Here is a 15,929-nt window from a genome sequence, read left to right on the forward strand (position 1 = left end):
TTTTCATGTAACATAATGTTTTCGAGGTTTATTTGTGTTGTAGCAGTATCAGTACTTCATTTCCTTTTATGGGCAAATAAGATTCCTAGGTATGGTTAAATCAAATTTTTTTTATTCAGTCATCATTTGGGTTGTTTCCACCTATTTGCAATTATTAACAATGCTGCTATGGACATTTCTGTACAAATATTTCTGTGGATATGTGCTTTCATTTGGTTTGGGTATAGACATAGTAGTGGAATTGTTGCGTCATATGGTAACTCCATGTTTAACTTTTTTAGGAACTGAAAAGTTCCTAAAACTTTTTAAGGAAAACTGTTTCCCAAAGTAGCTACACCATTTTACATTCCTATCAGCAATGTATGAGTATTCCAGTTTCTTCACATCCTTGTCAATACTTACTCTTTTTATTACTATAGCTATCCTAGGGGCTGTGAAGTGGTATTTCATTTACATTTCCAAAATGACGTAACAGAACCTTGTGTGCACCAGGGCCTGGGAGAAAGGAGCAGTGACCCCACAGGACACTGACCCAGACTTGCCTGGGAGTGTCCAGGAGGCTCCAGCCAAGGCGTGGGTCAATGGTGGCCTGCTGCAGGGTTGGGGGCACTGAGTGTAGCAGTACACACATGGGATCTTTTGAGGGAGGTCACCATTATCTTCATTACCTCCACCATAGTTTGGCCCCAGGTAGATAGCAGGGAGGGAACACAGCTCTACCCAGCAACAGAAAATTGTTAAAGATTTACTGAGCATAACCCCACCCATCAGAACAAGACCCAGTTTCCCCTTCAGTCTCTCCCATCAGGAAACTTCCATAAGCCTCTTATCCTTCTCCATCAGTGGGCAGACAGGTTGAAAACCACAATCATAGAAACCTAACCAATCTGATCACCTGGACCACAGCCTTGTCTAACTCAATGAAACTATGAGCCATGCTGTATAGGGCCACCCAAGACGGACGGGTCATGGTGGAGAGTTCTGATAAAATGTGGTCCACTGGAGAAGGGAATGGCAAACCACTTCAGTATTCTTGCCTTGAGAACCCCATGAACAGTATGAAAAGGCAAAAAGATAGGACACTGAAAGATGAACTCCCCAGGTCGGTAGGTGTCCAATATGCTACTGGAGATCAGTGGAGAAATAATTCCAGGAGGAATGAAGAGACGGAGCCAAAGCAAAAACAACACCCAGTTGTGGATGTGACTGGTGATAGAAACAAAGTCCAATTCTATAAAGAGCAATATTGCATAGGAACCTGGAATGTTAGGTCCATGAATCAAGGCAAATTGGAAGTGGTCAACAGGAGATGGCAAGAGTGAATATCGGCATTTTAGGAATTAGCGAACTAAAATGGACTGGAATGGGTGCATTTAACTCAGATGACCATTATATTGACTACTGTGGGCAAGAATCCCTTAGAAGAAATGGAGTAGCCATCATAGTCAACAAAAGAGTCCGAATACAGTACTTGGGTGCAATCTCAAAAATGACAGAATGATCCCTGTTTGCTTCCCTTGCAAACCATTCAGTATCACAGTAATCCAAGTCTGTTACCCAACCAGTAATGCTGAAGAAGCTGAAGTTGAATGGTTCTGTGAAGACCTACAAGACCTTCTGGAACTAACACCCCCCAAAAATGTCCTTTTCATTATTGGGGACTGGAATGCAAAAGTAGGAAGTCAAGAGATACCTGGAGTAACAGGCAAATTAGGTTTTGGAGTACAGAATTAAGCAGGGCACAGGCTAATAAGAGTTTTTCTAAAAAGAATGCACTGGTCATAGCAAACACCCTCTTCCAGCAACACAAGAGAAGACTCTACACATGGACATCACCAGATGGCCAACACCGAAATCAGATTGATTATATTCTTTGCAGCCAAAGATGGAGAAGCTCTATACAGTCAGCAAAATCAAGACCAGGAGCTGACTGTGTCTCAAATCATGAACTCCTTATTGCCAAATTCAGACTTAAATTGAAGAAAGTAGGAAAAACCACTAGATCATTCAGGTATGGCCAAAATCAAAACCTTTATGATTATACAGTGGAAGTGACAAATAGATTCAAGGGATTAGATCTGATAGACAAGAGTGCCTGAAGAACTATGGACAGAGGTTCATGACATTGTACAGGAGACAGGGATCAAGACCATCCCCAAGAAAAAGAAATGCAAAAAAGCAAAATGGCTATCTGAGGAGGCCTCACAAAGAGCTGTGAAAAGAAGAGGATTGAAAAGCAAAGGAGAAAAGGAAAGATATACCTATTTGAATGCAGAGTTCCAAAAAATAGCAAGGAGAGATAAGAAAGCCTTCCTCAATGATCAGTGCAAAGAAATAGAGGAAAACAATAGAATGGGAAAGACTAGAGATCTCTTCAAGAAAATTAGAGATACCAAGGGAACATTTCATGCAAAGATGGGCTCAATAAAGGACAGAAATGGTATGGACCTAACAGAAGCAGAGATATTAAGAAGAGGTGGCAAGAATACACAGAAGAACTGTACAAAAAAGATCTTCACGACTCATACAATCGCGATGATGTGATCACTCACCTAGAGATAGAAATCCTGGAATGCAAAGTCAAGTGGGCCTTAGGAAGCATCACTATGAACAAAGCTAGTGGAGGTGATGGAATTCCAGTTGGGCTATTTCCAGTCCTAAAAGATGATGCTGAAAGTGCTGCCCTCAATATGCCAGCAAATTTGGAAAACTCAGCAGTGGCCACATGACTGGAAAAGGTCAGTTTTCATTCCAATCCCAAAGAAAGGCAATATCAAAGAATGCTCAAACTATGGCATAATTGCACTCATCTCACATGCTAGCAAAGTAATGCTCAAAATTCTCCAAGCCAGGCTTCAGCAATACGTGAACTGTGAACTTCCAGATGTTCAAGCTGGTTTTAGAAAAGGCAGAGGAACCAGATATCAAATTGCCAACATCTGTTGGATCATCAAAAAGGCAAGAAAGATCCAGAAAAATATCTACTTCTGCTTTATTGACTGTGCCTTTGACTGTGTGGATCACAACAAACTGTGGAAAATTCTGGAAGAGATGGGAATACCAGACCACCTGACCTGCCTCCTGAGAAATCTGTATGCAGATCAGGAAGCAACAATTAGAACTGGACATTGAACGACAGACTGGTTCCAAATTGGGAAAGGAGTATGTAATGGCTGTATATTGTCACCCTGCTTATTTAACTTATATGTAGAGTACATCATGAGCAACACTGGGCTGGATGAAGCACAAGCTGGAATCAAGATTCCTGGGAGAAATATCAATAACCTCAGCTATGCAGATGACACCACCCTTATGGCAGAAAGTGAAGAGGAACTAAAGAGCCTCTTGATGAAAATGAAAGAGGAGAGTGAAAAAATTGGCTTAAAGCTCAGCATTCAGAAAACTAAGATCATGGCATCTGGTTCCATCACTTCATGACAAATAGATGGGGAAACAGTGACAGACTTGATTTTTGGGGGCTCCAAAATCACTGCAGATGGTGACTGCAGCCATGAAATTAAAAGACACTTACTCTTTGGAAGAAAAGTTATGACCAACCTAGACAGCACATTAAAAAGCAGAGACATTACTTTGCCAACAAAGGTCCGTCTAGTCAAGGCTATGGTTTTTCCAGTAGTTATGTATGGATGTGAGAGTTGGACTGTAAAGAAAGCTGAGCACAGAAGAATTGATGCTTTTGAACTGTGGTATTGGAGAAGACTCTTGAGAGTCCCTTGGACTGCAAGGAGATCCAACCAGTCCATCCTAAAGGAGATCAGTCCTGAGTATTCATTAGAAGGACTGATGCTGAAGCTGAAACTCCAATACTTTGGCCACCTGATGCGAAGAACTGAGTCATCTGAAAAGACCCTGATGCTGGGAAAGATTGAAGGCAGGAGGAGAAGGGGACAACAGAGGATGAGATGTTTGGATGGCATCACCGACTCAATGGATGTGAGTTTGAGTAAACTCCGGGAGTTGGTGATGAACAGGGAGGCCTGGCGTGCTGCAGTCCATAGGGTCGCAAAGAGTCAGACATGACTAAGCAACTGAATCACTAGTGATGTTGAGTTTTTTCATGTACTTATTGGCCATTTGTAGCTTCTTTGGAGAAATGTCTCTTCATATCCTTTTCTCATTTACAAAGTGGATTATTTTTCTATTGTTCAGTTCTAAGAATACTGTGCTTCCCTCATAGCTCAATTGGTAAAGAATCTGCCTGTAATTCAGGAGACCTGGGTTCAATTCCTGGGTTGGGAAGATTCCCTGAAGAAGGAAATGGCAATCCACTCCAGTATTCTTGCCTGGAGAATCCCATGGACAGAGGATCCTGGCAGGCTATAGTCCATGGGGTCGCAATGAGTCGGACACGACTTAGCGACTAAACCAACCAACCAAACTAAACTTTTGTTAGAGATATGATTTTTAATTTTTTTTTTTTTACCATTCTTTTGGTTGTCTTTTCAGTTTCCTGAAAGATGAAAGTTTTAAATTTTGATGAAGTCCAATTTAATTTTTTCCTTGGCTTCTTGTGCTTTTTATGTGTCAAATCTAAGAAATTATTTTCTAGATATTAATGTTTAAGTGCTTAATCAAGCACTTACCCCTGTTTTTTTCCCCAAGAGGTTTGTAGTTTTAGATTTCAAGATAATCTTGGATACATTTTGAGTTAATTTTAGGGTCAGTATAAAGTTTTCTTAAGTTTATTCCCAGGTAATTAACATATTGGTTGCTGTTGCTTCCGGTGGTTGGTTCTTGTTTCTATGGAAAGGTCTTTTTCTAAAGGGAATGCTGCTTTTTTGTAAATGATAATTTTTAAGTAGTAGTAGCTTGCTTTAAAAAAAAAATCACGACAACCCAGAGGGATAGGGTGGGAGGGATTTGGGGGGGGGTTCAGGATGGGGGGACACGTGTCCCCATGACTGATTCATGTCAATGTATGGCAAAAATCAGAATATTTTAAAGTAATTATCCTCCAATTAAAATAATTTAAAAAATCAATCTTTAAGGAAGTTTCATTGAAAGTACTTCTTTTGGAATAGTTTGCTTTACCACATGTTGCTTGTTGTTGTTTTACTGGCTATGTCATGTCTGACTCTTTTGCAACCCCATGGAGTATAGCCCACCAGTCTCCCCTGTCCATGGGATTTCCTAGGCAAGAATACTAGAGTGGATTGCCATTTCCTCCTCCAGCGGATCTTTCTGACTCTGGGATCAAACCCAGTCTCCAGCATTGGCAGGTGGATTCTTTACCACTGAGCTACCTGGGAAGCCCACATATTCCTTGTTTAAGTTGAATAAATCTAAAATGTGTATTGTACAAGATTTTATTTTCCACTTGTATCCTAAGGGTGGCAAAGACACTGCAGTTGCCTTATCAGGATTTTTTCTGTAAATCAAATATACATACAATTTGTTTTTGAGCAGAAGGGATTGATGGTGGTATTATGCCCTAAGTAGAAGTATGGAGTTGCTCATTTGAATTTTACTGACCCAATGATTTGACTTGATCTTTTCACTTCAGTGCTACTTTGACTTCATTTGTTAGCTTGCATATTTGTTTATTTATAGAAATACAAATTTTCTCTTAAAAGTGTTTATTAAAATGCAGAAATTGTGTAGAGAGAATTAAATTGTGATTCCCTCTCAGAGAGTTAACATTTTTTGAATTTTTTAAATTACTGTATAAAATTTTAAGCTTTTTACATGTATATCCAAGTATATTCTTTAAACTTAGAAATTAGGCTTTAAACTTTCTCATGTTTATATTTAACACTCTTTAAACTAGAAAACAAACTTAAAGTTTAAAGTTTAAAGAAAGTTTAAAGAATTGCTGTTTTATATTATTGCTGTTTTTAATATCCTAATCAATATTTATTGACACTCATGAAACACATAGTTTCATTAATAAAGAGAAGATACTGCAAATTCGTCAGATGAGAAATATATATACTATGTTAATTTTTGGAAATACCAGCATTTTTACAAGCCACAAGGACAGCATGTATAATTTAATGTTTACTTCTTTTACTTCTTTCCTTCCACTGTCTCTGTCCACTTTTTTCTCCCACTCAGATTCCTACATTATAAACCCTGTGCGTCCGTTTGCTAGTCGATTGGGCTTCTTGGTCCTTCTCACTGCCTTAGCCCAGGGTTGAGGTTGCCTGGGTTTCCCACAGTTCTCCAAGTCACCTCTTTTTCCACGTCCTTTGAGACACTCTTGGCAACAAATCCATTTATTCTTGTGCTCTTGCCCCACATCCAAAAGTAACATTTCTTAAGAGTCTTCTAGGTGTCAGGCATTGTTCAAGGCACTTTCATCTGAAGTACTGCTGATTTTTTATTATTAGCTGGTGGTCAAGTTTGGCTGCATAGTAGATATCATACCTTTTTGCTTATTCTGCTTCCCTTTAAAGGGACCGCCAAATAAAAGTCAACATTGCTAATGAAATTTTACTAAATTGCAGGACTCCTAGTCTCACGTATGGTAATTTTTGTTTTTTTTCCTGTTCTGAGAAAAAGAATCGTGATACTTTATCCTATATTGGGCAATGTATGCATTGCTAACTAAAGTGTTTGAAATAATTGAGAGGTATATTATACAATTTAAAAAACACAGTTTAAAAATCATTGAAGAAGGGTACCATTTTAATTATAAATAAGATTTTTTTCTTTCTCAAACTTTTCCCTCAGCCTACAATTATTATTAAAATGTTTCTAGTTTAGGGGAACTTGACTTTCTTAGAAATAGAAACTTTAAATATTGAGCTTAACTTCGATTTTGAATCCAGTTTAAATATTTTTTAAATGGATTAAAATCATATTTATTCTTAAACTTTGTATCTCACATATATTCATTGAATTTCTAAAGTTAAGAAAAACATTTAAAAGATCATTGAAAAATATTGCTCTTTGGTGCTAGGGAATAGAGAGTAGTAAATACATGAGAATTATTTACCTTTTTTAGTTTGCCTTAAAGAAGTAGGGTTGATGAGTGAAAGTGTGTATGTGTGTGTATGTATATATATATATATTTTTAAATTTAGTTTTTTAGATCTGATGTTAGATCTTATTTGTCACTCTTGAAACACCTCATTTCTGACTGGACTCAGAAGTTCTCAGGACAGCCTCCATCTCTTGGTAATCTGTTATTGCCATTTTTCTTTGGCTTCCTGCATTCTCTTGGCCAAAAGTTTAGCATATTCTGCAGCCTCTTCCTTATTTTTCTTAGTACACTGTTTCTTCAGAGCAATAGGCCAGCATTTGTGTTGCAGAATACGTGGAGTAACATGACGCTGAATCTTGGGTGCTTTGGTAGTGGGTTTCTTACCTTCTTTGTTTAAGGGCTTTCTCACAATATATTGGTGGACATCTTCTTCTTTAGAGAGGAGAAAAAGTATATTAATTAGGACTCTGGGTTAAACAGAAATCTTAACTCATACTAGTCCATAATGGAATTTAAGAATTGTGGCGATAGGAAGTTGTCTTAGCAACAGAGGTCAGGAGTATGATTAAATTTCCAGAATAATAGGAACATCAGCATGTTTTCTTCTGTCTCTTGTCTGTCTTCCTCTCTGTGTGTGTGCCTCATTTTTAAATCTTTCTAGATAAGCTTCATTCACTTGGTTCCTAACTTTTCCCAAGCTTTATTTATAAAATAGTTCAGACATTCAAAGAGTGCCTGCCACCTCTTTTCTCAGTTTCATTTTCAAATTTTCTGACAAAAAACTTTGAATGGCCACTTGGTCAGGGAGAAGTAACATGACTGGTAAAATTATGGGAATGAATTAAAGGTGAACTGGGGCAGTTAAAAATTGTCCCCTTCTAAAGGGGGCAATTTCCAGAAGAAAGAGTAGGGAAGATTGAGGTGCCATGTAGGGAAAAACAAGTGTGTGTTTTTGAAATGATCTTACCTTCAGATTACTTCTGACAGGGACGACTGAGCTTTGGAAGAACCTTTGAAAGACAGCCTACATAGCACTTTCAGTTAAGGGCAGTATCTTGGTTTAGAGGTTCTCTCCAGTCATATCCTAAACTGCTATTCCATTGGAATGATGCCAAAGACTGGGGTTCACTGCTCAAATCTAGAAAATTGTGGCAAAGAGGCTAGAATGACTTCTGGGTTTTTCATTGAAAAGTTGGTCATACCATTGAAGCGCTCATCCCAGATTTTATGTATGTACCAGAGATGCAGCTCACTCTCTTTGGGAGCAGAAGTATGACTGGGATTCTTAGAGTTAAGTTAAAGCAAATGGCAACTGGCAGAGCGATTACAGGGCAGAACAGAAATATAACTGGTTCTATTAGCAATCACTCTTAGTTGTCTTGGAAAATCCATCCTGCTTATATGAAAGAGACATTCTGTCTAGATGTATATACCACGTTGCAGTGGCCTGAATTAGCAGCTTGAATGTGTGTTGATATTTTGTGCTGACCATAAAACCTGTCAGAAAGATTAAAGTCTAACACAGATGTCAGGAAAACCAACAGTTGAGTATGGAATTTGTATGAGGAAAAATAATCTTAAAGTTGGAACCCTCTAAAAGAGGGTTTGGAACAAGTTGTGGAAGATGTGGAGAGACTGTTAGAAGGAGCCCTGTAAAAAGTTTTTCATGTCAGAGAAAGATTAGAATATCAAGCATTCTTTAGTTTGCCTAATTTTTGAGTGATTTGTTTGGGAAAGACAGACTTGTTAATGTTGCATTTTTTTTCTTGGAAGAAAAATGTTAGATGAAAAGGCTAATAGAATTATTTGCCAGATGCCCTGTTCTAGTAATCCACTGAATAACAAACATATACAATTCAGTGAATCCTGATAACTCAGAGTCATATTTACAATGTAGTAGAACTGTTTTAAAATCTGTTCCCAGGTTTGGTTTATCTGTGAGTATGTGGGACTGGACTTTCCTAGAAGAAGGACAGTAGGAAAGTTTTAGATAAACAGTACACTTTGCATTTTATTTTTGTCCAGGTCTACCAGAGAATATGTTTCCCAGGTTTTTGTTTCTTTATAGTTTTTAAAATATTTAAAATTGAAAAATTTTTTAAATTTAAGAATATTCATGCATTTCAAACATTATATGTAATATATATATATAGATTATTTATAGATTAATAGACACTCATGAAACTGCCATCCAAATAAGAACCAAAATATTATGAGTAACTTACCCATACTGTTTTAGTAATAAATTTTATTCCTGTATAAATTTGTCTTTGTATCTGCCTCTTCCTTGTCTTTCTTTTCCTCCTTTCTCCCTTCTCTTCTTTTCCGTCTTTCTTTCACTGTGTCTTCTCTCGGATCTGAGATTTACCTTCTTTTGAAGAAGATTGCATCCTCTTTAACCCATTTGAATTCTATTTCAAGCTTGTTTGAGGATTTAGAACAGAAGGCATTTATCTTACTGTTTTTGATAAAACCGTAATGTCTTTTGGGATGCTTTACTCTTAGTTGTACATAATGATTGCTTTGCATGCTGCTAACTGAACAAAGGTGGTAATAAATGGAAGTGAGACATCGTAAGTAAAGAAACCATTATGTTTTAAAAACCTGTGATTGATAAGGATATGCTTGTCTATAAACATGCCACTTAAGGTTTCTAAAGAATGTGCATGAGGCATAGTATTCATACAGATCAGAGAAACCATTCCCTAGAGTAATTAGAAATTCTGTGACATGTTCTAAAAAATAGAGGTAAAATATATTTTAAAGGCAGAGAGCACCTTGTGTATGATTTCAAGAGGTAGTCATATCCTGTGGTTCTCAAAGTGTGATCACCAGAGCAGCAGCAGCATCACCTGAGAACTTGCATATGTGATCTAGGTACTTTGACCTTTGGGTGAGCTGATTCAGCTACAGTTTAGAACCACTGCTCTATACTCTATCTTCATTTCTATTAACTAGTTTAGGTTGGGATGGTAATTTGGAGTAATGCTGTGAGAGGGTCTGAATTTTCTATTGCAAGTGACAGAAATCCAACTTAAATTAGTTTAAGAAAAAGGGAATTTACAGGCTCCCTCAGCTGAGTTGGAAGATTATTGGGGAAGTTCACAGGTTCAGAGCAGAGACTATAAGAATCAGGGCCATGGAGCTTGTAAAACTGCTTGTTTCTGCATAACTTTGTCATTTTTGTAGATTAGGTTCCTATGTATGCTTGTCAGGTGGCACAGATGGTAACAGGCAGCTCCAAATTCACGTCCTCTGAGTGTAGCAATTCCAGAAAGAGCTGCTTTTTATCATTTCACAAGCCCACTCTTCAACAGTTAAATTCATAGGAATGAGGGTCAATGACTGGCTTAGCCTGGGTCATATGTCTATTTCTGGGAGAAAGGAGAATAGAACAGTGTGCCACTACATTGTCAGGAGTGGCACACTTTGGGTTGCTTTCAAATAAGCTTAACAGTCTTTGAAGCACAGCAAGAAATCTAGAGGATTATAGAGTTAGAAAATGGGACATACGTCAACATGTTAGCTACTTTTCTGTGTTAGAGTGTGGTTAACCATTTCATTAAAGGCTTACGGTGCCACAATATGGAAGTTGATGTTTTAGGTTTTTTATTTTGTATAGAGTTAATTTTCGTCATTATAAAAGCAAATATAATTAGAGAAATGCAAATCAAAACATTCCATTCCAGTGGAATGGCATTCCATTCTTTTTCATGACTGAGTGGTATGCTGTTTTCTATAGGTACCACATCATCTTTACCACAGAGAGCTACCATCTCACACTGAATGGCCATCATTAAAAAGTCTACACATGGAAAATGCTGCAGAGAGTGTATGGAAAAGCGAACCCTTCTACACTGGTGGCAGGAATGCTGGTTGGTATAGCCACTGTGAAATACAGTGTGGCAGTTCCTCAGAAAACTAAAAATAGAACTGCCATATGATCCAGCAATCCCACTCCTGGGCATATACCCAGACAAAACTATAGTTCCAAAAGATACATGCACCCCTGTGTTCATAGCAGCATCACTCACAATAGCCAAAACAGAGAAACATCCTAAATGTTCGTTGACGAATGGATCAAGGTGATGTGGTACCTATATAAAATAGCATACCACTTAGTCATGAAAAAAAATGGAATGCCATTTGTAGCAACATGGATGCAACTAGAGATTATCATACTGTGAAGTAACTCAGAAAGAGAAAGACAAATATCCTATGATATCACTTATATGTGGAATCTTAAAATATGGCACTAGTAAACCTGTCTACAACACAGAAAAAGACTCACGGAACAAACTTGTGGCTGCCGAGGGGGAAGGGTGTGGAGGGAGAGAAAAACGGGGAGTTTGGGATCCACAGATGTAAACCGTTATATATGGGATGCATAAACAACATGGTCCTACTCTGGAGCAGGCTACTATATATACAGGGAACTATATTCAATATCCTGTGATAAACCATGATGGAAAAGAATATTTTAAAAAAAAAGAATGTATGTATATACCTGAGTCACTTTGCTGTGCAGCAGAGACTTGCACATTGTAAAACAACTATATTCAATAAAACAATTAAATCATAAAAACCTATTACATGAGAGTATAAAAGTAAATATACCCTGTGTTGTTTAGTTGCTAAGTCGTGTCCTACTCTTATGCTAGCTCATGGACAGTGGACCACCAGGCTCCTCTGTCTGTGGGATTTCCCAGGCAAAAATACTGGAGTGGGTTGCCATTTCCTTCTCCAGGAATCTTCCTGATCAAACTTGTGTCTCCTGTACTGGCAGGTGGGTTCTTTACCAATGAACCACCAGGGATGCCCAAACCCTTGACATCTGGAAAATACTGAAAAATAGGAAGAAAAAAAAATCACGTAATGTTCTGCTCTCCAGAGACAACTACATTTTGGTGAATTTCCTCTGCGTTTTTTCTTGAAAAATTATGATCGTATCATAATGTTGTTTTTTCTTTGTTTTGATTAGTATTTATTTATAACTTTCTATCAGAGTATAGTAGAAACTTGATCTTCTTCTTCAGTATAGATTCCACCAGAGTTGTATACTGTTTATTTTTTTTAAGACTTAATTTTTTAGAACAGTTTTAGCTTCATAACAAAATTAAGAGGATGGTATGGAAATGTTCCATGTACTCCCTGGCTCCCAATATGTGTAGCCCCCCACCAGAATGGCATATTTTTTTAAAATTAATGAATCTACATTGACACATCATAATTGCCCAAAGGCCACAGTTTAACGCTACCCCTTCACTCTTAGTGTTGTAAATTCTGTGAAATTGAACAAATGTATAATGATATGTATTCATCATTATGATATTACACAGTATTTTCACTGCCCTAAAAATCCTCTGTGCTCCGTTTGTTCATCCCCCCTCTTCTTCTACCAACTACTAATCTTTTTATTCTCTTCATAGTTTTACCTCTTCCAGAATATTATATAGTTGGAATTATACAGTATATAGCCTTTTTAGATTGACTTCTTTCACTTAGTAATATTTTTAATTCCTCCATGTTTTTTAATGGCTTGATAGCTCATTTCTTTTTTAGCATTGAATAATAGTCCATTGCCTAGATGTATCACAGTTTTCTGTTCAGCTACTAAAGGACATCTTGGTTGCTTCCAAGTTTTGCCCATTATAAATAAACTTGCTATAAATATCCATGTGCAGGCTTTTGTGGACATAAATTTTCAACTCCTTTGAGTAAATACTAAACATGATTGCTGGATCATATGGTAAGAGTGTATTTAATTTTTTAAGAAATTGTCAAACTGTCTTCCAAAGTGACTGTACCATTTTGCAATCCCACCAGCAATGAATGTTGTAGGATTGATGTTAATTTTTAAATCTTGTTTTTCATCTGAATTTATGAGTAAGGAATATGTTTATTTTAAGTTTCTTGACATATAGCACTATCATTAGGTATTTTAAATTTAGTTGTTAAATTTGTTTAATTGTTCGTTTGATAGGTAAAAACTGGCTATTTTATTTCAACTTCTTGTGTCCTTGATTACTGATGAGTGAGTTTTTGTTTTGATGGATTTCGTTAACTATAGTTTCTCTTTTGTGGCTTTCTGTGTTCTTAACCCACTTATTGGGCTTCCCTGGTGGCCCAGATGGTAAAGAATCTGCCTGCAATGCAGGAGACCTGAGTTTAATCTCTGGGTTGGGAAGATCCTCTCGGTAAGGGAACAGCTTACCCACTCCAGTATTGTGGCCTGGAGAATTCCATGGACAGAGGAGCCTGGTGGGCTACAGTCTATGGGGTCACAAAGAGTTAGATGCGACTGAGTGACTTTCACTTTCAGCCCACCTATCGGTTGATGCCTTGGGTTTTTTTTATTGATTGGCAGGAGTTCCTTAAATGAGCTCTGTTTTCTTTAGTTTTCTAGTTTATAGTTTAGTTTTTATAAAACAATATATAAACCTAAATTATTTTGTGTATTTTAATTCTATCTGGCTTTTGATAGATTGTCTTATTTTTAAGTTTAAAAATTCTTTTTTCAGAGGTCCAGTAACTTTTGTTGTTTTGTCTTTTGTTATTAAGACTCTATCTCATCTAGAATAAAGAAATTTTCAAGCTTTTGGGGTAATTTCTGTAGGCCAGTGTTTCGTGATTCATTGTAAGGTTTAAGGACAATGAAAGATGACAGAGACACTTTAGTGACAAAATACATTTTAGCAGTGAAAAAAATGATAACTTCTTATCTGACAGATCTAAACTTTCTCATCAGAGTTAATGTTTAGACAACATTTCTGGTTAGCCTTCTCTTGGTACAGCAAAAGCATTTGTATTTGCTGGAAATAACATTCATTTATGAAGAAATTATGGCAGAAATCTGTTTAAACAGTGAGAAAATTCTAGACTGTTCAGACAGCCCAGGATTTTGAAAAAACCTTCGGCTTTGGCAAGAGCCCAGGACAGGAAGTGTCTGCATCTGCTACATTCTAGAAGCCTTCCCAAAGAGTTACTGTAAGGCAGCCAAGAGAACAGTGTATTTCACTACTGTGTGGTTCTGGAGGAGGAGACTTAGGAGGACTTCCAGCATGTCAGTTTCTGCAGTGATCTATTTTTATTGATTCAAGTTAGGTGGAAAATGGTGTGTGTGTATGTTTGTTGGTGTGTGTGTGTGAGAGAGAGAGATTGGGAGTTTTCTAATGTGGAAAATGTGTGTGTGTGATAGGGAGTTTTCTAATGTGGACTTGAACCTGTTGCTTTAGGTGAAGTCTCTTGGGGAGAATCGGAGGTGCCTGCACAAAGGAATAGGGTGACAAGTGAGAATAAGCAATGGGTGTCTGTTATTGGGGTAAACAGTATTACAGGAGTAACTTGTTTTCCTGTAACGTAATAAAGAAGAACTTAGAAGTCCATGTTTATGTGGTAAAGAAGGAGCAAGAGTGCAAACAGGGCCTTTGGGAAAGCAGGGTAAAATCTGCTGGTTAGTTGAAAATCTGCATCTGCCATGAAGAATCCATTCCAGAAAAGAAAGAGACAGAAGGGCTTTGCTGCCAGTTTTTTCTTTTTTTTTTCTTTTTTCCTGAATGCTACAGCTATGTACTGGGCTAAGGATTTTTTACATAGAACACAGTAGATAAGAGAAAAAGCTCAACATTGGGTCCTTTGAGAGAGATTACTAGCCTAAATAGACAGCTTGCTAGCTTAAATACCACACTGTTCACCTATTTAATGTTCATGATTGGTTGATTTTGAGTAGTTCTTCAGCCATCAATCCCCACAGTATATTTTGGAACATATTCATCACCTCAAACCTACAACTTTTAATTGAACTTTTTTAAAAATTTAAAGCCATTGTAGGGAAAAGATGGACCAAGTTAGGAATTAAGGGGATTTTAATCAGAAAGCTCTGAAACATTTTGTCCCTTTAAATACATTCTAACATTTTAGAATGTATTTTGGTAGTATTTAGATTGAGTTACTATAATAAAGTGGTATATTTTAATGGGAAATTCATGACTTAGATCTAGATCGCAAAGTAAACGTAATGAAAAAGTGTACTACTATCCGGTTGATCTAACTGTAGAAGTAACTAAAGAGAAAACAAACAGCATTTTAAAGCATACATTATCATGGTGATAGCAAACATGTATAGTTTTCTTTTAACATGAAATATCAAGTGAGTACTCCTCTATGAAAAGAGAGTAGCTCTTACTAGGTTATTAAATCAGTTTACTAGAATTAACAGTGTTCTATAGGCAATCTTAAAGTCTGACTTACATTTTATTCATAGGAAAAATAGGTTAGGAACTTGTCCTATCCTTCTTTTTTTAAATAATGGCCATGTTTCTCTTGTAGGTGTGTGAGCCTGTAAAATTAAACCTTTGAAGATGATCTGGTATATTTTAGTTGTAGGGATTCTACTTCCCCAGTCTTTGGCCCATCCAGGCTTTTTTACTTCTATTGGTAAGTCTTAGTTATTTTGTTGTGTTTGTTTTTTGTATTTAAAATATTCCTTTTTTTCATATTTTTAAATCGGTAAAAACAAATACACTTTATTCTCAGGGACTGAAACATTACTTCAGTCCCTACCCCTCTAAAAATCTTTCTTTTAAAGTCATTTTTTCCTTCATATTTAAATATTTAATTTTTTCTGATTGCTAAAACTTAGTAAAGCATACAAAAGAAAATTCTCTGGTAGAGTCTACCTGGAAAATCACTTAATATATATACTTAGTCTTTTATATTTTCTTATATGCATACTTTATATGTTTTAAAAGAGGTGTTTTCCTTCGTCCTGTTGACCAGTTTTATGTGATTGTGTGATAATTAAATTTTTTTAAAAATTTAATTATCCTTATGTGATTGTGGAGCTAAATAAAACACAAGCAAATATATTTATGACACTTAATTTTGGAATGTAAAATGATGAGTTTTCTCATCCTATTGGGGCTTGCCTAGTGGCTCAGACCAGAGAAGGCAATGGCAACCCACACCCTTGCCTAGAAAATCC

General features: G+C 36.9%; 1 protein-coding gene across 2 annotated transcripts in view; it reads left to right on the top strand.

Moving 5' to 3' along the window:
- Positions 1 to 15,929, top strand: part of P4HA1 (prolyl 4-hydroxylase subunit alpha 1) — a 96,381-nt gene that overhangs the window by 8,340 nt on the left and 72,112 nt on the right. For both annotated transcript variants that reach the window (XM_040242457.1, XM_040242459.1), the window contains exon 2: positions 15,275 to 15,382. In XM_040242457.1, the coding sequence (XP_040098391.1) occupies positions 15,307 to 15,382 (76 nt within the window). In that variant the 5' untranslated portion in view covers positions 15,275 to 15,306. The remainder of the gene's footprint in view (positions 1 to 15,274; positions 15,383 to 15,929) is intronic.

Source organism: Oryx dammah, unplaced genomic scaffold (genome assembly GCF_014754425.2).
Source record: "Oryx dammah isolate SB20612 unplaced genomic scaffold, SCBI_Odam_1.1 HiC_scaffold_6, whole genome shotgun sequence".
Classification (NCBI taxonomy): Eukaryota; Metazoa; Chordata; class Mammalia; order Artiodactyla; family Bovidae; genus Oryx; species Oryx dammah.